We start from the raw sequence: 21291 nt of genomic DNA on the forward strand, positions 1-21291 counted from the left end.
CCTGGCAGTTGTCGGCGGCGCTCGCCTCCACCCGGCCCGTGAGCCGCTGCCGCCGCCGCCGCCGCCGCCGCCTCTGACGCACACTCGACGACGGAAGCATTTCAAATACACACCGCAAAGTCTGATTAGAGGTCTATTACAACAGGGACATTGGGTTGTAATCGGGTTGCAAAGCTGAGCCTGCATGATGCGACGTCGAGCCCAGTCCATCGGCACTCCAAGAACCTCACGTTGCATTATCACCATATCTCTCTCGTAACAGAAGCCACAGCCCCCCTACTCCCACTCGCCCGTGCGCGTAAGCTTTGCAAACACGCCACCACGCGCAATGAGCTCGGCGTAACTCCCCTCCTCCGCGACCAGTCCGTCCCCGAGACAAATGAGGCGGTCGCAGTGCTTCATCACCTCGAGCGAGTGCGTGATGAAGATGGTCGTCTGGGCGCCACGCACGCGCAGAATCGTGTCGAGGACGGTACGCTGGTTCTCAATGTCGAGCGCCGAGGTACACTCGTCGAGGATCAGAATGCGCGACTTGCGCACCAGCGCGCGCGCAATCTGCAGCCTCTGCGCCTGGCCGCCCGAGATGAGGGCCGCGTTCTCGCCCAGATTCGTGTCGTACCCCCGCGGGAGGGACAGGATAAACTCGTGAATGTTGGCCTGCTTGCACGCCGCGATAATGTCCTCCCGCGTCACGTCCTTGCTCCCGTAGGCGATGTTGTCGGCCACTGAGGCGTCGAAGAGGGACGCCGTCTGCGATACGACGGCGATGTGTGCGCGCAGCCACGCGACCTTGATGGTTGACAGGTCGACGCCGCCGAGGGACACGGTGCCGCTCGATGGCTCGTACAGGCGCTGGAGGAGCGCCGCGATTGTCGTCTTGCCTGATCCTGAGGGGCCGACGATGGCGACGCACTCGCCCGCCTTGATCGAGAGCGAGAGGCCGAAGAAGACGGACACGTCAGGCCGAGTGGGGTACCGGAACGCGACGCCTTCAAAGGCAATGTCGGTGCCCGCTGGGAAGGGATGGATCCCGGTACTTTCCTGCGTGGCGGTGGACAGGATGAAGAGGCCGCCAAAGTCGTGCGCGGCAGCCTTGGCCTTGGACACGAAGGGAACTGGGGTGAGCGAGGGGGTGGCGGCGGAGACGACTTACTGAAGGAGAGGACCTGCGCACCAAAGGTGAGACTGAACAGGACGAGCGTGTACACCTGCAGCATGGTCGCGTAGTTCATGATGGCCTGCTTGATGAACACCGCGCCGACATAGTTCATGATGGCCTGCGCGAAGATCGGGATGGCAACGGCAACGCCGAGCCCGATACCGTTGAGCCACGCGGCGTCCTGCCCCGACTTGCGCGCGTCCTCGGCGTGCTCGGTGAACTTGTCACGGAACGAGCTTTCGAGTCCCATGGAGCGGATCCCGCGGATATTAGCCACGCTCTCGTAGAATGCGCGCGCGACGTTCTCCCGGCGAACCTTGTTGTGGATCTCGGTGCGAGAGAGGATCCCCTCTGTGCCAGCGAACATGGCCACAAAGAGCGGGGTGAGTGACAGCCCGACGAGCGTCAGCTGCCACCCGGCCACCATGGCCCAGACGAGCCCGAGCCCCATCATCATGGTGACCACGACAATCTTCGGCAACACGGTCGAGATGAGGTGCCGCATGTCGTCTACGTCCTTGATCAGGTGCTGCACCATGCGTGCGGGGCTATGAGCCGGGTCGTCAAACCACGCCTTGTCCTGCGCGAGCACGCGCTCGTATGCCTCCGCGCGGATCTTGGCCGTCCACATCGCCGAGACGCCCTGCAGGATGTACGCTTGCAGGAAGAGGAAGAGGCCGCCCGAGACGGACAGCCCGATGAGGATGCCGCCGGTTTTGGGGAGCTCGGCGGCGGCGTTGGGTGCGCCCACGAGCGCCATGAGCTTGGAGATGAAGAAGGACCAGATCGGCGTCTGGGCACCTTCGAGCACGGCCGCGAGCAGCCCGAAGCACAGCGCAGGCTTGTATGGCACGGATGGGATGTACCACCATATTGTGGCGAATAGCCCGCGCCGCTTCCCGGCTGGGGCAGCGACGGCCGCCACAGACCCCGGGTTCAGGTCCAGGTGCGCTTGCTCCGCCGAAGCCTGGATTTCTCTCGTGGTCCGCTTCAGGACGTAGTGGTAGCTCTCGCCGCTTGCTCGCTTCGGCACCAGCGCGCCGACAGTTGCGCGCTGGTGGAACGGCCCGTTGCCCAGGTCCTGTGCCGACCAAGCAAGCCTGTGCTGAGCGAGAGTCAGGTCGGGCGGCGAAACAAAAGGCGGCGAGAACGATACTTTGCGATCACTCTGTGCTGTGGACGGGCGTTCGGGTTGGGGCTCGGACTTGTTCTCAATCGATGTGCTCCGCTGGCGTGCGATGTTGTCCTCGGCAAACTGCTGCGAGCGGCCAGGCACGGGCTTGTCCTCCATTGAGACGCTGCGCCGGTGTGTCTCCGCAGACTTCTCCTTCTCCTCGCCAAAGTGCTGCGAGCGGCGGCGCACACCCACCGACCGGCGCCGGGTAACGCCAGGTGTCACAACAGCATCCCCTAACGACGCCAGTGGGTTGTTAAAGTAGTCGATGTCGGGCTCGGCCATCATGCTCGTCGGGCGCGCCCAGGTCGGGATGTAGTCTGGGTGCTCGGGCCCGCGGGTTACAATGGCGTCCTGCACCGCGCTCGCGTCGTGCCACGTCTCGTGTTCTTTCGGCGGGACGGGCGCGACGTTCTGCTCGGCTGCCAGTGCGGCGAACACGCCCAACGACGACCCGTTACGCCCGTCCATGGCCATGAGGTCGAAGCGGAACCCTTGCTCGGCGACCACGCCATGGTTCATGACGTACACAAAGTCGTCTTGGCCTATCTGCGACAGGTCGTGCGTGATGACAATGGTGGTCTGGTTCTTGCGCCACGCTTTGATGGCCTCGAAGACGATTACTCGCGAGGTGACGTCGAGGGCAGAGGTGGCCTCGTCTGGATGTGCGTCAGTGGATGCAAAGCTCCACACTCACCCAAAATCAGGACCGTCGGGTTACGGATCCTCGCACGGGCGATGGCAAGCCTTTGCCGCTGCCCTCCGCTGAGTTGCGAACCACCGGTACCCAACCGCGTCTCGTATCCCTCCGGAAGGGACATGATAAAGTCGTGAATGTCGGCGAGCCTGCACGCCTCGATCACCTCGTCGCGCGTGACCTCTGCCGGTGTCCTGATCTTGCCTTCCTTGTTTGGCCCCGAGCCAACCATACCCATTGCGACGTTGTCGTGCACCGACAAGTCGAAGAGAATGCATCCCTGCTGGATGGCGGCGATTTGCTGGCCCGTGAACGTCATGTCGAGCTCGTCAAAGTCGATGTTGTCAAAGACAATGTCGCCAAAGTCTGGCTCGTAGAGCCGGAGCAACAGTTGTGCAATCGTCGACTTGCCCGAGCCTGAGCCGCCTACGACGAACGTCGTCTCGCCAGTGGGGAGGAACATTGTGACACCAGACAGCACGTTGTCTTCCGGCCTCGAAGGATACGCAAAGAACACTTCGTGCAGGTCGAACGAACCCTGGCAGCGTGGTGGGATGATGCCCTTGCCGTCCTCTGGTCCGGGCGTGCGCAGGCTGTCGTCGTCTTGGATGACTGTCAACAGCGAAGCAAGCGACATTGCGCCCTTGGTGATGAAACCCAGAGGAAGGAATCCGCCCTGCAGCGCACTAGTGCCCATCAGACACGCCCAGAAGACGGTCATGACGTTGGATACGCTCGCCTCGCCGTCGTGCACGATCTTGGCGCCGTACCAGAAACCGGCTACAAAGATGGTAAAGATGAGGGCGTTGGTTGAGCCAAAGCATGCGCCCCAGACCAAGCCTTGCTTGAAGAGCGAGTCACGCGCGTTGTTGATCGGGCGTCGGAAGCGGTCCAGCTCGGTCGCCTGTGCATTGTGCACTTTGACGGTCGCGATAGCTGCCGTGCTCCGCTCGACATCGGTCGATGCCTCCGCGAATCCCCGCCGCTCGACAGCGTACAGCGGCTGGCAGATTGTCCGTGTGACCATGTTGATTCCAATGAGCAGGGGAACCGCCGACAGAGTGACAACCGCAAGTTTGGGGTTCTTGTACAGCGCCAGCCCGAGACACATGAGGAAGGTGATCACCGACTGCACCGTCTTGGGAATGCCTGTGATAGTCGCGATGCGGACGTCGTCCGTTTCACTGAGGTCAGCGGGCAGGTCAAGTGTGCCACGTACCGAGTAAACTTGGCCATGAGACCGCCCATACCGACCGCCACATTTGCGCCCTCTTCCTCCTTCACCCCTTCGTCGTTCTGCATGCCCATCCCGACGTCAAACCATGCCATGGGTTTGCGCTGCACGCCGTCGAATACAAGGCGGCGGAGGTGGTCCGTGAGGCCCTCGCCAAAGTGATACCATGCAGAGGTCTTAAAGTATTCCAGCACCCAGGCGACAAGGCCAGTGACTAGGAGCTTGATCGAGGCCGTGCCGACGTCGGAGACAAGCTTCTGTTTCTGCTCTGGCGTCTGCGGCGGCGTTAACGGCGGGCCTGGCGGGTACTTTGCCAGTGCGCCAAACGCGTTGCCGATAACGATAGTCATGTACGGCTGGACGAGCGCGCCAGCGACCGAGAAGAACAGTGCGGGGAGGAGTGTAGTGAGCTGTAGGCGGCGCGGCGCAAGTGTGATCAGGTATCTGAATCTCGCCCGGACTGGTGGTGGCGAGCTCCTCTCCGTTAACGGCGGCGATGCGGGGCGCTGTGGCGGGTACGTGTCTGCCGCAGAAGGGAACACGTTGAACCCGGCAGGCGGGTAGATTGAGCGGCGAGGGTTGGCGGGGTCGACTATGGCCTCGGGGGCAGACGCGTTCGTCGGAATCTCCTTGTCCGAGTCAACTCGACTGCTCGCATGCAGGAGGCCATGGGTGCTCTCGTCCGTGCCGAGCCTCGCGCTGCTGGCGTCTGGGTCGGCTCGAGTGCTACTAGCGGACGAGTGCACGCCAAGCGACGGCCCCACGCCCCAGCTTGCGCGTGCCGAGTGCGTCTCGGGACGGGTGGCAAGGACCTCCTCGTCGCCGTAGAATGTGTCGACCGACCCAGCCCACGCGTCGTTGCGCCGCGTGAGGGGGTGCGGAGTCTGGTGTGGAGTGTCGACTTTGGCGAAGGGGTCCTCGTCCTGTTCCACGCCCTCCTCCTCGTCGTCTGGTGGTGGAGACGGCACAGGCTTGCGCCGGATACGGTTTGTCGTCTTGGACGAGATGGAGGCCGCGGCGAGGGCGATGCTCTCCATCGCGCCCTTGAGCGACGAGGCGCGCGACGGGCCGCTGGTGCGCGGCGTCGTTGTGCCCGGGTCGTCGTTGTTGGCCATTATCGTGCGTGCGTGCGAATCAGTAGAGAACTAAGAGATAGGTTGGGGACATAAAAGGTGAGCTGGACTATGCACTGCTGTTAACAAAGGACGGGGTACGGCCACCGGCCGTGGAGACCACGGCGGCCGACAATGGGTGCTGCGAGGTGATCTGGCGTGCCATTGTTCCTTCCACAATGGGAGAGATCAGCAACGTCAGGCTGTGAGTGGGACTGTGCGTGTTTCAGCCGCGGGGTGCAGACTTGACAATGGAGGAGAGTAGAGTTTGAAAGTTTGAGAGAATAGAGAGGTGTTGTGGAATGCAAAGGTGGACAGAGAGCAAACAAAGCCTTGTTGTTGCTTGACCGTCTTCCATCGGCCCGCGCGCCGGAACCGGACTTGCCACGTGGCGCCCTCCGGCCAAATCCACCCACCCACCTCGGGCCGGGTCCCCGACATATCGGTGTGGCCCCCCCCACCGATTTCTCGGCAGCAAGTCGCTCGGATTGACCAACTCCGTGACCCGGGACCTCGACGACGGACCCCACTATACAACCAGGGGGGTTATAAGAGGGGGCCAGCAACGGGGACGATGCTGCGCTTCTTCACTCACACATCTCAACATGTCGGGCAAGATCACCCACTTCAGCGTCCATGGTGCGTCGTGTCCGCCTAACCCAGCTCACGCGCAGACATCCGCTTCCCTACCAACATCACGGGCGATGGCACGGACGCGATGAACAAGGAGTGCGACTACTCGGCCGCCTACATCATCGTGCACACTGACGCCGGGCTCGAGGGACGCGGCATGACCTTCAGTGGGTAGAGCGTGCTCGCTCGCAGCAGAGACCCACCAGCTGACCCCCCAGCCATCGGCCGCGGAAACGAGATTGTCTGCTTCGCCATCAACGAGATCGCTAAGCGCATCGTCGGCAAGGACGCCGACGAGATCTTTGCCGACATGGGCGCGTTCTGGAACTTTTGTGAGTGATGGCCCGGCCGAGCCGAGAGGTGAGCTTGTGGCTAACGCGCCACCAGTGGTCGCCGACCCGCAGCACCGCTGGCTCGGCCCCGAGAAGGGCGTGATCCACCTCGCGACGGCCGCCGTGTCCAACGCGCTGTGGGACATGTTCGCCAAGGCGCGTGGCAAGCCGCTCTGGAAGCTGATTGTGGACTTTACCCCCGAGGAGTGAGTGGCGTGGCGGTGTGGTGTCAGAAGTCTGGCGCTGACTCTCCAGGTTCGTCAAGGCGACTGCGTTCCGGTACATCACGGACGCGATCACGCCTGAGGAGGCGCTCGCCCTCCTCAAGGAGAAGGAGGCCACCAAGGCGGCGCGCGAGGCCAACGTCATCGAGAAGGGATACCCCGCATACACTACCTCTGTCGGCTGGCTGGGCTACGACGACGCCAAGGTCGAGCGTCTGACCAAGGAGGCGCTCGCGCAGGGCTTCAACCACTTCAAGCTCAAGGTGGGCGCCGACCCGGCCGACGACCTGCGCCGCGGGCTGCTCATCCGCTCCATCATCGACAACCCGGCCAACATCCCCGCTGGGCGTACGGTCGACCCCGCGTCGATCGAGGGCAAGAACGCCGGCCCGACCGGCTGCGTGCTCATGGTCGACGCCAACCAGGTGTGGGACGTGCCCCAGGCGATCGAGTACATGGGCAAGCTGGAGCCGCTCAAGCCGTGGTTTATCGAGGAGCCCACGGCGCCCGACGACGCGGTGGGCCACGCGGCGATCCGCAAGGCGCTCAAGCCGCTCAACATCGGCGTCGCGACAGGCGAGCACGCGCACAACCGCATGACGTTCAAGCAGCTCCTCCAGCTCGACGCGATCGACGTGTGCCAGATCGACTCGTGCCGCGTCGGCGGCGTCAACGAGATCCTCGGCATCCTGCTCATGAGCGCAAAGTACGGCGTGCCCGTGTGCCCGCACGCCGGCGGCGTGGGACTGTGTGCGATGGTCATTCACCTCATTCTGATCGACTACATCGCCGTCTCGGGCAGCATGGAGCGCAATGTTCTCGAGTGGATCGACCACCTCCACGAGAACTTCAAGTACCCCCCAAGCGTCAACGCGCAGGGACGGTACAATGTCCCCCTCGAGGCGCAGTGTGGATACTCGGTCGACTTCTTGGACGAGGCCATCGCAGAGTTCACGTTCCCAGAGGGAACCTACTGGACGACGCGCGCCGCCGCCGAGGCCAAGGCCGCCAAGCTCAACGGTGCCAACGGCGCTACCGCCAACGGCCACGCAAACGGCAACGGAGTGGCCGTCAACGGACACGCGAACGGCCACGCCAACGGCCACTAAGATGGGCATTACAGTGGTTGTACTTTTCTTTGTATTCATCGGAATCTCTGCATTGAACATTCGTACGAGGGCGGGGAATGGATAGGGAATGGGGAAATGGGAGTCGAGTCACGGGGCTGGGTAGTAATTGTCAGTTCTGCTCGCCACTCATGCCGCTCGCCCCCACCAGCCCTCTCGTGCTCGTGTACACCGTGACCATGCATCGCCCCAAATTACCCTACAATATGAACGAAACGTCTACAGCTGGCTGGCTAGTTGTCAAGCTGGCCCGAAAAGATGAGCTCAATGGCGGCCTCGACGTTGCCGCCCGTCGAACGGAGCGCACGGATGTTCTTCTGAGCGTCCCACAGGCCCATGGCGTTGAGCTGGCCGAGCTGGGTCGCGTAGATCTCCTCGGGAGGACGGGTATCCCTGGCAGCGGCAGCGGCAGGGGGAGCACCAAACAGGAGGGACGGGTCGAACGCGCCGTACGGGTTGGCGCCGCCAGCGAAGGGGTTGGCTCCAGGCGCGAAGGGGTTGAAGCCAGCACCAGCACCGGCACCGGCAGCACCGGGGGCACCGAAGAGGGCGGCGAAGGGGTTGGGAGGAATAGCGCCCGCGCCGGCAGCAGCACCCGTGCCCGCCGCGGCACCAGCAGCACGCTCAGCAGTGGCGCCAGCAGCTCCAGCGCCAGCGGCTGGGGCAGCCGCCGTCGCGCCGGCATTAGGAGCGAAGAGGTTGGGGAAGGGGTCCGAGGGAGGGGCGTCGGCTCCAGCACCCGCACCAGCGCCAGCGCCGGCACCGCCAAAGCCAGGGAAGCCACCACCGAATCCAGGAGGAAGGCCACCGAAGCCGCCAGCACCACCACCGCCCTGCATGGCTGCCTGCATCTGCATCATCTGGTGGGTCAGCAACCGGTTAACCATGTGGAACCCACCGAACGGAGCGTCTCGGGGTTGCTAATCATCTGGCGGAACATGGGGCTCTGCATGATCTGGCGCGCCTGGGGGCCCATGGCCTGGAGCTGGGGGTTCGAGTTGATCATCTGTGTGTGTGGGCAAGTGTGGGGCGGTTCGATTGTTCGTCACCGTGTGCGAAGGGGCAAGTGTCAGCGAATGGCTGTGAAACGCACGGGCGGGGCACGGTACTGACCTGCTCAAGGACCTCGGGCCTCGACATGAGGTCGCTCATCTGGCGCAGGAACTCGGGGTTGTCCATCAGGCCAGTCATCTGGGTGTGTCAGTGGCGCTTCTGCCGGTGACGCGGTTGGCACCACCTACAGCGTTGGGGTCGTTGAGGTTACCGAGGCCCATGCCGGTGAAAGGGTTGAAGCCGGCAAGACCCTGTCGCGTCAGCCCCGCATGCACACACCGTAGCAGCACTCACGTGGTGGTGGTTCTCGATGCCGTCGACGACGTTGCCCGTGTTGATGCCGGTGCCCATCTGGGCAGGGAGGCGGGGAGCAGCGGCGGCAGGAGCGTCAGCGGGCTTGGGCGCGCCCTTGACCATGTGGATCGTGTGGCCCGTCTGAATCTTGTACGTCGAGATCTCGTCGGCGTCCTTGAGGACCTTGCCTGCAGCGTGTCAGTCAGAGGAAGGAAGGCGGAGGAAGGCGGCGGCGCGGCGTGACAACGTACCCGAGTAGATCAGGCGCTGGCGGTCGGCGGCGGTGTCGCTCTTGGCCGCGACGGCCTCCTTGAGGTCGAGGACCGTCTTGGACGGGTCGATCGTGATGGACAGCTTGAGCTCCGAGGGGCCCTTGACGGTGCTGCGCTGTCAGTCAACTCTTGGCCGAGGGCGACGCGTGGGCGGCGGCGGTGGAGTGGAGGTTAGATGGCGTGCTCGTCACGGTGGGGGATGGCTGCAGCGTGCACGCTGTGCATGGTCGCGGCGACGTACATTGTGATCTCCGAGCTGGAGGAGGAAGCTGCAGCGTCGGCCATTGTTGGAAAGTGTGTGGTTGTTGGAAAGAGTTGAGTGATGATGATAACAAGAGAGAATGTCACGGAATCCCAGCCAGGTGGTGGCCATTATGGGTGGGGGGCGGCCGACTGGGCGCGCGGCACACTCGTCGTCCATATCCATATTCCGGTCACCGGAGCGCGTGGGGCCACACCACCACACACAATACCAAGCCACGGGGTTAAACCGGCCCCTACATGGACCCTCGGGCAATGTCCACTGAGACATATGCATTGCTGACTGTTCCGCAAACATGACGGCGAGCACAACAAGACGGACACTGTACAAGGCACTGGCATGCATAGACACCGGCACCCTCTACAACAGAACCGGGCAATGTTCGGCCCAGCTCCTCAACATCTACGTCGGCGTCTGACCGAAGCCACCGGCCGGCGGCACAGGATGGCACAGCCGCCGCGCCCTCTAGACCGGTCCTCGCCTAGTCAAACTTGGAGCGGTCGTAGTTGGCGCCGCCGGCACGTCGCAAGCGCTGGACGACCTCGTCCTGGGCGTGTCAGCTGGGGCAGGCATCGCCGTTCCATCCTGACTCACCACCTCGAGGTCCTTGGGCGTCGAGGCCGACACCTCGATCGAGTACGAGCGGATGATCGACTTGACGTCGGCCGTGTGGACCGAGACCTGGGGCATGCGTGAGTATGGGCGGGCAAGAAGGAAGGCGCATGTCGCAGGCGGAGGGCGGGGCAGGAAGGTCGGCTCGCCTCGGTCCGACCCACTACTGCCGACCTCACAGTCGACACACCTGCGTTACACCTCAACCTACACCACACCCTACTCACCTTTGCCCGGCGCATGATCTTGACGTTCTCGCCGATCCAGGTCACGAGGGTAAACTTCTCGCGGAACGAGTGCTCGTCGTTGGCGTACTTGACGCGGACAAAGCCGAACGACGCCTTGGCGGGGTCGAGCTTGGAGGTGAACTCGTCGAGGTCACCAGTGCCGGTTTCGCTGAGGACGAGCTTGTCCGACTTGTCCGACTGGGTGTGTTAGTGGTTGTGGCTAGAGGTGTGTGTGGCAGGGGGGTGGGTGCTCTAGCGGGGCTGCCGTCCGCCCAGCCCAGCTAGAATCACTCCACCCCCATATCGCCGGCTCGTAGGAGAGCTCCGGCGGCACGCGCCAACCCACCTCGTAGTCGAGACGGAGCCAGGTCTCGTCGCTCTTGTCGGAACGGACAAGCTCGTAAGCTGCACGCTGTCAGAAAAATATCTTGGTCCATCGTGCCTCGTCGAGAGGGGGGTGAAACAAGCTCGTCTCGCTCGTCGCAACGTCGCGTCGACAACTACTCACCCTCGGCGATCTTGGGGTCCTTGACGTCGGCCATTTTGTGTTGGGCGGGGTGTGAGGATTTATGCGGGAGATGACGGGGGAGAGTGGGGGTGCGGTGGTGGTCTGTGACTGTGCTCGTGCGATGCTGCGATGGGAGAGGAAAGTGGAGCAAGCAAGCAAGCCAGCAGCCACGATTACGGCCCATGACACACCGCCAGACCGACCACCACCGTGGAGGGCGGGAGGGGTGATCGACGGAACCAAACCAGCACCACCCACATGCCGCCACGTTATCTTCCAATTAGAAGTCGACTTGTAATTGGATTAGCCTTTAGCCTGGAACATTACTCGCTGCCCAGCCAGACACCCACCGACGACGCCGACGACCCATCGGCGTCGACTTCGATCCGTCAACTCGTTCCTTCCCCTTCCAACTGCTCCCCAACTCGGACACCAGCAACATGGGCAGCCCAGACGACAAGCTGCAGGCGGCTACAAGCGCAGCGGCCGACCCGATCGCCGAGATTGTGAACAAGCTGCGCGCCCTCCCCCTCTTCAACGAGATTGTCGACCACCCCGTGTTCAAGCATCCCCTACTGCAGCACCCTCTCCTCCAGGACCCGCGCTTCGTCGCGGCCATTGGCGGACTTTTGATCCTCTTCCTCGTCTTTGCATGTGCGTAAGCTGACGTAAAACCGGATGCCGAGCTGACGCCGCAGTGTTCCCCGTTGGCGGATCGCAGAAGACGTCGAGGCGGAAGGGCACGCCGACCGTCCTGCTCGTCGGCCCGCCTGATAGCGGCAAGACGGCGATTTTCGCCAAGGTAGGCTGAATGTCGCTGTGATAGCCCAGCCTGACACCCGCAGCTGTCCCAGGACGAACGGCCGTTCACCCACACCTCCCTCGTCCCCTCCATCTCGACGGTTGACATCCCCTCGTCCGACGGACGGAGCAAGCAGGCCCGTCTCGTCGACCTGGCTGGCCACGCTCGTCTCCGCGAAGAGGTCTCGAAGCACATCAACGACGCTGATGCCGCCGTGTTTGTCGTTGACATTGTCGCGCTCGTGCGCAACGCTGCTGCCGTCGCCGAGTGAGTCGGCGCAGACGCCATTTGCGACCGGCAACTTCACATGCCCGTCCAGCCGCTGACACCCCACAGAGAACTCCCCGCCCTCCTCTCGGCCCTCGCGGGCGCCTCGAACCGCCGCGGCCTCTCAGCCGAGCCGACCCGCCTCCTGATCCTGGCGCACAAGACGGACCTGCTCGCCAAGTCGTCGTCCGCGACCTCACCTCCAGACCTGACGCCGCAGGCGCGTCAGACTGCCCTCGAACGCGTGCGCTCGATCCTGACGCGCGAGATGGACCGGCTCAAGGTATCGCGTGGGTCCGGCGGCGTCGGCGGCCGGATCGAGGGCATGGGCCGCGTCGCGTCGGGCGGCAAGAGCTTCTGGGCGCGCCTGTTTGGCTCGTCGTCGGCTGCCGAGGAGCCTGACGCCGGCGCCGAGGACGACGAGGCGCTCGTCTGGGGCGCCGCTGGGCCGTTTAGGTGGGAGGACGTCGAGGGCGTCGAGGTGTCGTTTGCGACTGCCGGCGTCGGCCCCGCCAAGGCTGTCGGCGCGGAGGCTGCCGATGCTGGCAACGGGCTGGACGAGCTTAACGACTTTCTCTGGGATCTGTAGGCATATGCATGGCGGTAGAGGGCTGCGGGCAACGCGCGCGTGGCGGCACAGGCGTGGCATGTGGCATCGCTGTCGTACGTCATAGTGGTGGTGGCTGTGGAATATTGCTCCCGCTGCACCTCGTGCCCCGCGGTTTGGTTTGGTTCGCGCCACCCAACACGGGCAACAGCAACCAACTCTACTCCAGTCACTTTCTCTCCATCTCGTCTCGAGCAAGTCCAACTCTACCATGGTCCGCGGGTCAGACATCCTCATCGCGCTCATCATCATCCTCTTCCCGCCTGCGGGCGTGGCGATCCTCACGGGCTGCAGCTGCGACCTGTTGATCGCGATTGGGCTGACGATTCTGGTGAGTGAGGACGCCGAAGTCGGCGCTGGCGCCGCAGGCGTCAGCGTCCGCGAGGGCAGCAGTACCAGCGTTGCCTTGCCTTGCCTTGGCACTCCCCTCTCAGAGCACACGCTAACAAGCACAGGGCTACCTCCCGTACGTACACCACCTGGCCGCACCGCGCCCCAACACACCCCACTAACCCATCCCCCAGCGGCCACCTGTACGGCTTCTACATCCTCTGGAAGAAGGTAAGCTGCACCCCACGGATCATAGCTCACGCCCCCAGATGCGCGCGGAAGAGCTGTACGGAGACCACGGATACGTGTACCTCGGCAACGGCGAGTTTGTGCCCCGCGACGAGCTGCGTGAGTAGGAGCGCGGTGCCGCAGGCGCCGCGCGAGGACGTGTCGAGGCAACACGGCGCAACGCAGCGTACTGACTCCCACCGCAGCGCCGCAGCTCCAGCAGCCATACTACGGCTCGACGGCGGCCTAGGCGCCGCTCGCTGTGCCACCACACTGTACCCGCGCCGAAGCGGGCGTCGCAACGTTTCGAGGGCGAGGCTGCCGCGTCGTGCCCTGCCCGCCCAGTGTCTATACCCATGGACCGTGTTAACTAGCTGATGAATGTTGTTGATCTGGCGGGCGTGTGGCTTAGGACGGCCTGGCGCGGGGGGAGCGGCGGCCATGTGCGGGCAGAACAAGCGCTCCGCCGCATAAAGTGCGCTACACGGAGTGCCACTCATGCCTCACGCATATGCATGTATGCAGCATGAATACTGAAACACGCCTCGACACCTCTGTGGCTGTGGCTGCGTTCATGCACGCACGTCGGCTCAATCAAAACTTCTCAGCTTTGTGCCGTGGTCGCGTCGTTGTGGGTGGTGACGACGCGTGTGCGCCGCCGCGTATTGTGGCACCACACACAGTGGCAGTGGCACCCGCCCAACCTCGCACCGAGATCGGCGTCATACCGCTGACAGGAGCATCATTGACCAACACTGCAACACGCATCCAGACATCATACAACGAGGGATAATACATCTGCTATCGGGTCGTCGCGCCGGGCGACGCCGATGCGGGTGATGCGGTACAGCTCCTAGCTAGACAGTGGACATAGTGATGTAGGCAACCAAACACGCCCAGCCACTACTTGCGCTTGCCGAAAAAGCCGCGCTTCTTCACCGCCGGCGGCGGCACGCCCGCGCCCTCGATAAACGGCAGCGGCATAGTCGAGGTAGCAGGGATACCGAGCAGCTTGGCGGCCTTGCTCGGCAGCGCCGGCGCCGCAGAGGGGGCAGAGGGCACCGGCAGGGCCATGAGCGCGTGCTGCGCCATCGCCTCGTCTGCGCTGCAGGCGGGGCACAAGGTGTAGTGGGTACAGCTGCAGGCCTGCTCCTGGGGCGCGGGGCGCGCGATGTGGCTGGCGAACGGGTGGCTGGGGGGGATGTACGTGCTCGCGCGGGGGCGGGCGGCCTTGGCGGCGGGGTACGGCGCGGGGTAGCCTGCGTGCGGGGCGGGGTACGCCTGGTAGCGCGCGGCGTAGGCTGCTGCCTCGGAGGGGTAGGACGCCGAAGCGGGGTACGACGAGCCGGGGTACGACGAGCCGGGGTAGCCTGCCGAGGTGGTGTACGGGTACGACGACGAGCCCGAGTTGGCCGACGACGAGGAGGCGTTGTCGGCCGTGTAGGTTGACCAGGGGGACATGTTGGTGTGGCTCTGGTGTGGGTTGGTGTTGAGATGTGAGAGATGTGAGATATGTTGAGAGGTGTTGAGAGATGTTGAGGTGGTGTTGTGTTGACGTGCTTGCTCGAGTCTAGTCTAGCTGTTGCCGCTCGCTGACTGATGGCTCCTTCCAGAGGATTACAGAGCCAACATCCCCGCAATCAGAAGCAATATATCCACCACCACCACTGGCAACCCATCACTCCACGGCCAGCCTTCACCACCTCGTCAGATATCGTCAGCTCCGATCATCGGGGCGAGCAGGGGAGCTAGGAAGCGTTTCACCTGCTCGCGCGATGGATCGCCGGGTCGATAACCCGACAAGCCCATTGTTCTTGCCGTCGGTACCTCGTCAAGTGTTGTGCGTCCCGGCTCATTGTTATTGCCTTCACGGCGTCGTCAGTGCTGTGTTTCAGTGCAGCCCACCCGCGCTCGCGCCGAACACGCCACCAACTGTCCAGCACCGACTAGTCGCCATCAGCTGCATGTAAATGTTGTTGTCCGTTGTCTGGTGGCAATGTGGTACGACGCTCACGCACTCGGGATAAAGGACCCCCGATGTACGCCCCGCGCCCCCCACACGCCACCCCGCACTCTCTGCGCTGATCAGAGCATCACTTGTGCAGCGCGTTGAGGCCCTGGAAGACGACAAAGGCAAAGCCCACGGCGCCGGTATATGTCAGCGCGCGGCCTGTGCCGTCCATGACGTCGAGGAAGGGGTAGGCAAAGTGGCCGTTTTGCGTGTTGCAGTGCTCGGCCCACAGCGCGTACGCTGTGCCCAGGCCGGCGGCGAGGAGGGCCGCGGTGCGCGTCGACGTGGGCGGGCGGTACTTCTTCTCGAGGAAGAAGAAGTCTGCGGGGTTAACGTACGATTGGGGCTGGGGCGTGATGCGGGTCGGACCGCGTCGTCGAGGACGCCGGTCGTGCCATGACGCAGCGGGATCGCTGGTGCGGCGCGTCCGCGGCAACACAACTCGACTCACCGATGATCAGCGACAGCGCAGGGACAGCATGCAGCCCCAGGTCCATCCACAGCGGGATCCAGAAGAGTGCGGGCGGCGCGCCGTCCGGCCCGACCTCGGCGTCGAGTTTGGGCGGGAGCATGAGTGACGGGGCGAGGAGGATGAGGGGCCACTGGGGGGTGGTCAGCGGGGTGAGTTCGGTGGGTGAGGGACGAGCACAGCGAAGCCCAGCTGTTGCCAGAAAGGAAGATGGTGTGGCCCGCGGATCGGGCCGTACCCGGCCGGCATCCGGGTCCCCAGATGCTCATGGCCCAAGGGCGTCGTCGCGTTGTCGTTGCTGGCCACACGGCACCAAGGCCGTAATCCACTGGTAGGGCACGTCCCTCAGCAACCGTCCTTCCCCCGGCCTTCCCAGCTTCGTCTTCCTCTAGTCGTCCGTCCTTCCCACAGCCCTCATCCTGCCCCACACCACCACTCACGTAGATGGCCGAGATGGTGATCTCGACCGGCAGCGCAGCGAGCGCAAACACGCGCTTGGTGGCGTGGAGGACTGGCGTCGGCGTCAGCGGGTCCGCCCACGTTTGTCTGTCTCCCCGTAACGCCGAACCCACAATGCAGCGGCACAATGTCCTCGGCGGCGCTGAGCGCGAACGTCCACACGGTGATGATGAGGCCTAGGATCGTGAGGAACTGGTACTGGCCTCCGTACTGGCGGTTGTCAGCTGCAGCAAGCCAACACCACCCACCTCCTCCTCGACGCCGGCGGCAGCACGCAGCTCCCCCGTCAGGCGCTGGAGCGACACATACGCCGACACCATGGTGCCCGTCACTGCGCTGTGGAACAGGAGGCGGGGGACGTTGAGCGCCGGGACCGGCGATGGGGCGGGGTCAGTGCGCGCCATTGTGGTGAGTGATGGTGTGGAGCGACGAGGGGTGGTGTTGTTGACAATGTGGAAAAAGTGACGTTTTGGCGTTGGGTGGTGTTGTGTTTCAGCGTTTACAGTGTGCCGCGATTTCCGGCGGCAACGTGTCGAGCCTGTGCTGGCGTGCTGGCGTGCTGGTAGCCAACGTGCGGGGCAGCAGCAAGCCTTACATTACACGCCGTCCTGCGCCTGCCTGCTATCTCGTCGCTGGAGTGTCGCTGCTGTATCGCTGCGGTCAACGTCTACGTCGCCACGGCGTCTTGTTTTTACACGCAGCCACCGCAACGCGCAATGACGCGCACCGATGCTCACTCAGTGCTGCCTGCCCACCGCTGCCAGCTCCAACGCCGTGCCTGGCTTCGGGCGCCGAACCAGCCAAGACGACCTCCACTCCCCCACCCATCTCGGCCATTGGCACACACGCGCCGCGGCTCGGCTAGCCGATTGCACCCTCCCCAGGACAGAGAGCTCATGTGGTAAAGCTTGTCGGGGCTCTGCCGGGCAGCCTTGTCGTCGTAACGAGAGAGGCCGCGAGGCCGGGCAAGGCAACGAACGCGCGGCTCTTAACCAAAGACCAGATCTGTCTCGACGTCCACCTCCTCTTCGCCTCTTCCTCACCCCCACTGATCCCACCCACCCCCACACACACAATGGGCGTCCTCGAAGTCTTCTCCAACCCGACAGGCTACAACGCCTCGTACCAGCTCCTCGTCCTCGTGTGGCTGCAGGCACATGTGCTCTCGTCCCCGCGCCCCGCGTTCCTCAAGCACGGGCTGCGCGATAACGCCAACCCGCGGTGCGCGATCGACGAGCTCGAGAAGGCCGGCAAGCTGCCCGCGGCGCGGATCGCGCGGATCAAGCGCATTATCGCGGCGCACCAGAACAGTCTTGACGGACTGCCGTTGATCACTGCTGCGATTGTGAGTCTGTCGCGGGGTGTGAAGGAAGACTGTGCCCGCCCCCCAAACTGACACCCCCAGCTCGCGGGCAACCAGGCTGGCTTGTCCGCCGCGTGGCTGAACGGCGCGGCCGTGTCCTACTTTGTCCTGAGGCTCGTGTTTGGTGAGTACCGCTGCACCGCGGGCGCGATGGTGAGGTGGACGGAGCCGTCCATCGCTCGCACCGCTCTCCCTGCCCCAACAACGCTTACACCACCCAGTCCGCCTCTACCGCGACATCGCGTCGGGCCCCACGTCCTACATTCGCTCCATTGTCTGGTGGGCCAGCAACTGTAGGTCGCGACGTCGGAGCTTCGGCGCCTTCCTCCACTCACACCCACAGTCGTCTCCTTCGTTACCCTCTTCAAGGCTGGCGATGCCATCAACGCAAAGTAGGCCAGAGGCGACTGCAAAACCCCGCGGCTAGTAATTATAGTGCATTCTATACTCTCTCCGTGCGCTTTGCTCGTATTAATGTCGTCGGAATGTATTTTGGAAGGAAAGATGGCACGGTACTCGACCAACGTATGCCGCCGGCCTATTGTAGTGGCCGCGGCATGCCGCCTGGCGCTGGCGCCCGACCGTGCATGTCGGTAGGAGACGCGTGTACGCGCCTGCGGGAACCCCTCTCGTGCGTTATGTGGATCAGGTACACGAGGGGGGAGCAAGGGGTAGTCGGGGAATGCACAGACGGAGCGGCGGGATGTGTAGTGGTGGTCGTCGCGTCGTTGTCCTCGTCGTTGGCCGGTGGCCGTTGGCACCTAGACGAGGCTAAGCCGCCAACGTGGTTGGTAGTGGCCGATGTGGCAGTCGGGTATCGCTCCCCCAAACGGACGGCCTGCGCCAGTGGATATGCCATGGAATACATGCTGGGGGTCTGTGCGTCGCCGCGTCGAGCGCGTCTCGCCGTGTCTCGCGTGTGTGTCTGATGTCTCGTTTTTCTTCGTCCTCGTTCTACTGTCGTCGCCACCGCCGCCACCGTCGCTCCAGATTATCTCCTCTGCTAGCTCCCGCCTCACCTGCGCTTCCGCAGGTCGACGTCGTCACTGCCATTCTTCAGGGCAGTGGCCGCCTGGCTGGCAAAGCTGTTGTGAAGAGCATTCACCGAAGAGTCCGTGTCGGGAGTGCGGATAGGAGTGTCGACGCTGTCGTCGTCGGGCACATCGTCCTCGCCGTCGTCCTCGTCGTCCGAGCGCACGTCGGCGGCACCCTGGCCGCGGACGACCCTCACGGCGACCATGACGGCCATGTAGAACCACAGGGTGCAGAGGCAGAGGAGGAGGCTGAGCATGCAGACGAACATGATCCACGCGTTGCGGCTGAAGTAGTAGCCCTTGGCGGGGTTGTGCTCAAAGGGGAGGAACTTGGGCGCCTGGACATAGGCCGAGCGTGTGACGAGGAAGAGGCCAATCTGGCGAGAGAAGACCCAGACGAGGAGGAACATGACAAAGGTCGCGTCGCATGCCGTCGCAAAGTCCATGTAGCGGAGAATCTTGGCCAGCGGGAGGAAAATGTCGGCACCGTCCATGAGCCAGTGAACGAGCACACCGACGCGGGTAAAGTTGCCATAGTAGGACGTGGACATGAGGGCAATGGTGAGGACGTGGTGGCCAAACATTTGCCAGTGGTCCTTGCGGCGCTTCTCTGCGTTGATGACGTAGATCTGGTGGTTCCACCAGCCCAGCTGGAGGAGGTAAACAAACTTGGTGAGGGCCGGGATGGGGAAGAAGGGGTATGTGCCCCAGAGCTCCTCTGGCGACGTGTAGTTGGGGACGCTGCGAAGAACGATCTGGGCCGGGGCGTCAGCATTGTGTACCTTGCTGACGTGCGTGTAGAAAGCCGACCGAACAACAGCAGCAGCGGCGGCAGGTGACCTCGGAAGGACCGATAAGGCGACGTGGGCAAACGACGCCAGGTCCAGCCCAGTAAAAAGATATGCGCCGCCGCCGCCGACATGGCATGCCATCACATGCCATGGACATGCCGCCGCGTGCCGACTTCGACGCCCACAATCGCAATCATCATGACGTACCGTACTCAACGTCCACGTAAACGTGCAGTAACCCAAGCTCCATGCCTGCTCGGCAAATCGGACGAGATTGTGGTGGTGCTTGCGGTCCTGAGAGCGCTTCTGCTTGACGGTAGCAGACGTACTCTGCCCCTTGTGCGACTCGAGTGCTGGGAGTGGTACGACGAGGCGTCCGATCGGGTAGAAGACCCACATCATCAACAAATGTCTGAGGGCTGTGAGGCCAATCGCCACCCCAATGACAAAGTAGACATCGTTGATGCCCTTGTCGTAGAGCGTGACGTGCCGGCCGTCAACGTTGGCGGGGACGGGGTATGAGAGCGTGCAGAAGGGTTGCAGTGATCGGGGGATGAGCGCGGTCATGGCGGTGGTGGTGGCTGTGTGGTGGTGGTGGTAGTGGGTGATCGTTTGGGGGGGTACTCGGGTGTGCTGGCTGCTGCAGTACACGCGTTCCGTCACGAGTGCAGAGTCGTCGAGACTAGCTAGCTCTGTCGCGTCGTCGTGGTGGTTGAGACGTGGCGCGGCGCAAGTGTCAAGTGATTGCTTGCTTGCTCGCCCCCGGGAATGGGCGCGTAGTGGTAGCTAGGTAGAAAGTGAAAACCCGTGATGGGGCGCGGCGCGTGTGGTCGTGCGTGTGTGTGTGGGTGTTGTGGTGGGCGGAGGAGGAGGAGTGGGCTGCAAGTGGTGTTGGGGAGGTGGGTGATGCTTGCTTGCAGTGGGTGGTGATGCGTGGAGAAGAAGGGTGCGGGGGTGGGTGTGCCGTCTAGTCGCGTCTCTTTAGTTATGTATCAAAGATGAACTTTTGGGGGGTGCTAAGTGTAAGTGTAGGTGGTGTAGTCGAAACGTCGATGCGGCGGGATGGCGATGCACTGGCAGCACACAATGGCACGTCGCGGTTCAAGCAAAGCAAAGGGGTGAGGCACAGCCGAGACTTGCAGCAGCAGCCTTGCAGCACTTCTGGCCCGCGCCCCGCCCTGGTAAACTACCGACCGACCCCTACTGCACACCCACCCCGGGCACTAGCGCAAAGTATCGTGTTACGCAAAACACGTGCAAGGCCTAACCCACGAAAGATGCATCGCACCCAGCCAGACCCATCGCAACGCACATCGGAGCATTCATGTGCATGCATGGCATCCAGTCTTGCAGGTCCGGGGCGAGCTGCTACGCTACCCCTTGCCCTTGGGCACCCCACGGGCGGGCCCAGCTGCTGCCTGGCACGCGGCATGCATTTGCTGGCTGGCTGGCGCCGCCTCGCGCCGCCTCGAAATGAGAGACATCTGGCTGGCTGGCTGGCTGCCTCGACGGCGGTCGGGCCATTCGACCATTCCAGCCCCGACGCGCCAGGCGACGCAAGTCTCATGACGCGAGCGAAACGCGCCAGCGACTCTGCTCCTTCCGCCTGCGTGCGTCGCTGGCGTCGAATCCTCGCCTGCGCTCCGAGCAAGCAAGCACAATGGATGCGCACAAAGCCATGCGCCATGCGCCATGTCCAGTACGCCAGCAGCATAGTTGGGTTGCGCAGAGATCTGCTGCTGCTGCCAGCCAGTGGCGGGTGCAGTGCGGAGGCTGACGCGCGAGCGAGCCAGTGGCGCCAACCACCTGCCTGCGACGTGGAACCGCACCACACACGGCCCAAGTTCCCCGCGTCTGTGTCGAGGAAAAGTCAAGCCAAGCCAAGCCAGTCGCGCGCCCAGGGAGGCGCGGGGCGCGGCGCCGAGCCTCGAGCCTCTGCGGTATCCGGCCACCTGACACCGGGTTCTCCCTGTAATCATGGCCACCCACCCACCCACGCACGACTGACCA

At 63.5% G+C, this 21291-nt stretch overlaps 10 protein-coding genes across 10 annotated transcripts; 4 read left to right on the forward strand and 6 right to left on the reverse strand.

Moving 5' to 3' along the window:
• Positions 1 to 225: 225 nt before the first annotated feature.
• ABCB6 (ABC transporter B family member 6) lies at positions 226 to 5379 on the reverse strand (the record flags this gene model as incomplete). The annotated part of the gene is made up of 4 exons (XM_062771089.1): positions 226 to 1115; positions 1154 to 2992; positions 3031 to 4214; positions 4250 to 5379. 4 exons carry the CDS (start codon positions 5377 to 5379, stop codon positions 277 to 279), a joined length of 4992 nt encoding a protein of 1663 aa, XP_062627073.1. The 3' UTR covers positions 226 to 276.
• A 602-nt stretch (positions 5380 to 5981) lies between these two features.
• lgd1_0 (L-galactonate dehydratase) lies at positions 5982 to 7674 on the forward strand (the record flags this gene model as incomplete). Its single annotated transcript, XM_062771090.1, has 5 exons — positions 5982 to 6015; positions 6051 to 6176; positions 6228 to 6341; positions 6397 to 6547; positions 6597 to 7674. The coding sequence occupies 5 exons, from the start codon at positions 5982 to 5984 to the stop codon at positions 7672 to 7674; spliced, it is 1503 nt and encodes a 500-aa protein (XP_062627074.1).
• A 177-nt stretch (positions 7675 to 7851) lies between these two features.
• On the reverse strand, positions 7852 to 9659 carry DSK2 (Ubiquitin domain-containing protein DSK2). Its single transcript, XM_062771091.1, has 7 exons — positions 9553 to 9659; positions 9291 to 9421; positions 9040 to 9227; positions 8934 to 8996; positions 8806 to 8883; positions 8591 to 8698; positions 7852 to 8552 (listed from the first exon to the last, which is right to left on the reverse strand). The coding sequence occupies exons 1-7, from the start codon at positions 9594 to 9596 to the stop codon at positions 7926 to 7928; spliced, it is 1239 nt and encodes a 412-aa protein (XP_062627075.1). The 5' UTR covers positions 9597 to 9659; the 3' UTR covers positions 7852 to 7925.
• A 245-nt stretch (positions 9660 to 9904) lies between these two features.
• On the reverse strand, positions 9905 to 11053 carry coaA (Coactosin). Its single transcript, XM_062771092.1, has 5 exons — positions 10921 to 11053; positions 10759 to 10817; positions 10413 to 10610; positions 10168 to 10254; positions 9905 to 10120 (listed from the first exon to the last, which is right to left on the reverse strand). The coding sequence occupies exons 1-5, from the start codon at positions 10952 to 10954 to the stop codon at positions 10055 to 10057; spliced, it is 444 nt and encodes a 147-aa protein (XP_062627076.1). The 5' UTR covers positions 10955 to 11053; the 3' UTR covers positions 9905 to 10054.
• A 204-nt stretch (positions 11054 to 11257) lies between these two features.
• SRPRB (Signal recognition particle receptor subunit beta) lies at positions 11258 to 12603 on the forward strand. Its single transcript, XM_062771093.1, has 4 exons — positions 11258 to 11574; positions 11619 to 11722; positions 11766 to 11989; positions 12059 to 12603. The coding sequence occupies exons 1-4, from the start codon at positions 11361 to 11363 to the stop codon at positions 12576 to 12578; spliced, it is 1062 nt and encodes a 353-aa protein (XP_062627077.1). The 5' UTR covers positions 11258 to 11360; the 3' UTR covers positions 12579 to 12603.
• Positions 12604 to 12807: 204 nt separating this feature from the next.
• On the forward strand, positions 12808 to 13404 carry pmp3 (Plasma membrane proteolipid 3; the record flags this gene model as incomplete). The annotated part of the gene is made up of 5 exons (XM_062771094.1): positions 12808 to 12927; positions 13052 to 13062; positions 13121 to 13157; positions 13196 to 13274; positions 13361 to 13404. 5 exons carry the CDS (start codon positions 12808 to 12810, stop codon positions 13402 to 13404), a joined length of 291 nt encoding a protein of 96 aa, XP_062627078.1.
• A 653-nt stretch (positions 13405 to 14057) lies between these two features.
• On the reverse strand, positions 14058 to 14615 carry LOC62_03G004575 (uncharacterized protein; the record flags this gene model as incomplete). Its single annotated transcript, XM_062771095.1, has 1 exon — positions 14058 to 14615. The coding sequence occupies one exon, from the start codon at positions 14613 to 14615 to the stop codon at positions 14058 to 14060; it is 558 nt and encodes a 185-aa protein (XP_062627079.1).
• A 618-nt stretch (positions 14616 to 15233) lies between these two features.
• SPBPJ4664.05 (UPF0641 membrane protein) lies at positions 15234 to 16531 on the reverse strand. The gene is made up of 5 exons (XM_062771096.1): positions 16342 to 16531; positions 16207 to 16303; positions 16075 to 16145; positions 15617 to 15767; positions 15234 to 15486 (listed from the first exon to the last, which is right to left on the reverse strand). Exons 1-5 carry the CDS (start codon positions 16495 to 16497, stop codon positions 15248 to 15250), a joined length of 714 nt encoding a protein of 237 aa, XP_062627080.1. The 5' UTR covers positions 16498 to 16531; the 3' UTR covers positions 15234 to 15247.
• Positions 16532 to 16933: 402 nt separating this feature from the next.
• On the forward strand, positions 16934 to 20320 carry LOC62_03G004577 (uncharacterized protein). The gene is made up of 5 exons (XM_062771097.1): positions 16934 to 17438; positions 17499 to 17580; positions 17678 to 17749; positions 17800 to 19245; positions 19489 to 20320. Exons 1-4 carry the CDS (start codon positions 17169 to 17171, stop codon positions 17850 to 17852), a joined length of 477 nt encoding a protein of 158 aa, XP_062627081.1. The 5' UTR covers positions 16934 to 17168; the 3' UTR covers positions 17853 to 19245; positions 19489 to 20320.
• Positions 18472 to 19848, reverse strand: lag1 (Sphingosine N-acyltransferase lag1; the record flags this gene model as incomplete). The annotated part of the gene is made up of 2 exons (XM_062771098.1): positions 18472 to 19245; positions 19489 to 19848. The coding sequence occupies 2 exons, from the start codon at positions 19846 to 19848 to the stop codon at positions 18472 to 18474; spliced, it is 1134 nt and encodes a 377-aa protein (XP_062627082.1).
• Positions 20321 to 21291: the final 971 nt, after the last annotated feature.

Source organism: Vanrija pseudolonga, chromosome 3 (assembly GCF_020906515.1).
Source record: "Vanrija pseudolonga chromosome 3, complete sequence".
Classification (NCBI taxonomy): domain Eukaryota; kingdom Fungi; phylum Basidiomycota; class Tremellomycetes; order Trichosporonales; family Trichosporonaceae; genus Vanrija; species Vanrija pseudolonga.

What these genes read in the sequence shown, in the direction of transcription:
- LOC62_03G004577 (XM_062771097.1), top strand. Translation starts at nt 17,169, where the DNA reads ATGGGCGTCCTCGAAGTCTTCTCCAACCCGACAGGCTACAACGCCTCG. An exon ending in CGTTGATCACTGCTGCGATT is followed by an intron (nt 17,439 to 17,498) that starts GTGAGTCTGTCG and finishes TGACACCCCCAG; the next exon opens with CTCGCGGGCAACCAGGCTGG. An exon ending in TGTCCTGAGGCTCGTGTTTG is followed by an intron (nt 17,581 to 17,677) that starts GTGAGTACCGCT and finishes TACACCACCCAG; the next exon opens with TCCGCCTCTACCGCGACATC.
- SRPRB (XM_062771093.1), top strand. Translation starts at nt 11,361, where the DNA reads ATGGGCAGCCCAGACGACAAGCTGCAGGCGGCTACAAGCGCAGCGGCC. An exon ending in AGACGGCGATTTTCGCCAAG is followed by an intron (nt 11,723 to 11,765) that starts GTAGGCTGAATG and finishes TGACACCCGCAG; the next exon opens with CTGTCCCAGGACGAACGGCC. An exon ending in AACGCTGCTGCCGTCGCCGA is followed by an intron (nt 11,990 to 12,058) that starts GTGAGTCGGCGC and finishes GACACCCCACAG; the next exon opens with AGAACTCCCCGCCCTCCTCT.
- SPBPJ4664.05 (XM_062771096.1), bottom strand. Translation starts at nt 16,497, where the DNA reads ATGGCGCGCACTGACCCCGCCCCATCGCCGGTCCCGGCGCTCAACGTC. An exon ending in CCGCCGGCGTCGAGGAGGAG is followed by an intron (nt 16,304 to 16,341) that starts GTGGGTGGTGTT and finishes GACAACCGCCAG; the next exon opens with TACGGAGGCCAGTACCAGTT. An exon ending in TCACCATCTCGGCCATCTAC is followed by an intron (nt 15,768 to 16,074) that starts GTGAGTGGTGGT and finishes ACCACCCCCCAG; the next exon opens with TGGCCCCTCATCCTCCTCGC.
- coaA (XM_062771092.1), bottom strand. Translation starts at nt 10,954, where the DNA reads ATGGCCGACGTCAAGGACCCCAAGATCGCCGAGG. An exon ending in AGATCATGCGCCGGGCAAAG is followed by an intron (nt 10,255 to 10,412) that starts GTGAGTAGGGTG and finishes CGCATGCCCCAG; the next exon opens with GTCTCGGTCCACACGGCCGA. An exon ending in CGCCCAAGGACCTCGAGGTG is followed by an intron (nt 10,121 to 10,167) that starts GTGAGTCAGGAT and finishes TGACACGCCCAG; the next exon opens with GACGAGGTCGTCCAGCGCTT.
- DSK2 (XM_062771091.1), bottom strand. Translation starts at nt 9,596, where the DNA reads ATGGCCGACGCTGCAGCTTCCTCCTCCAGCTCGGAGATCACAAT. An exon ending in GGCCCGAGGTCCTTGAGCAG is followed by an intron (nt 8,699 to 8,805) that starts GTCAGTACCGTG and finishes CCACACACACAG; the next exon opens with ATGATCAACTCGAACCCCCA. An exon ending in ACCCCGAGACGCTCCGTTCG is followed by an intron (nt 8,553 to 8,590) that starts GTGGGTTCCACA and finishes CTGACCCACCAG; the next exon opens with ATGATGCAGATGCAGGCAGC.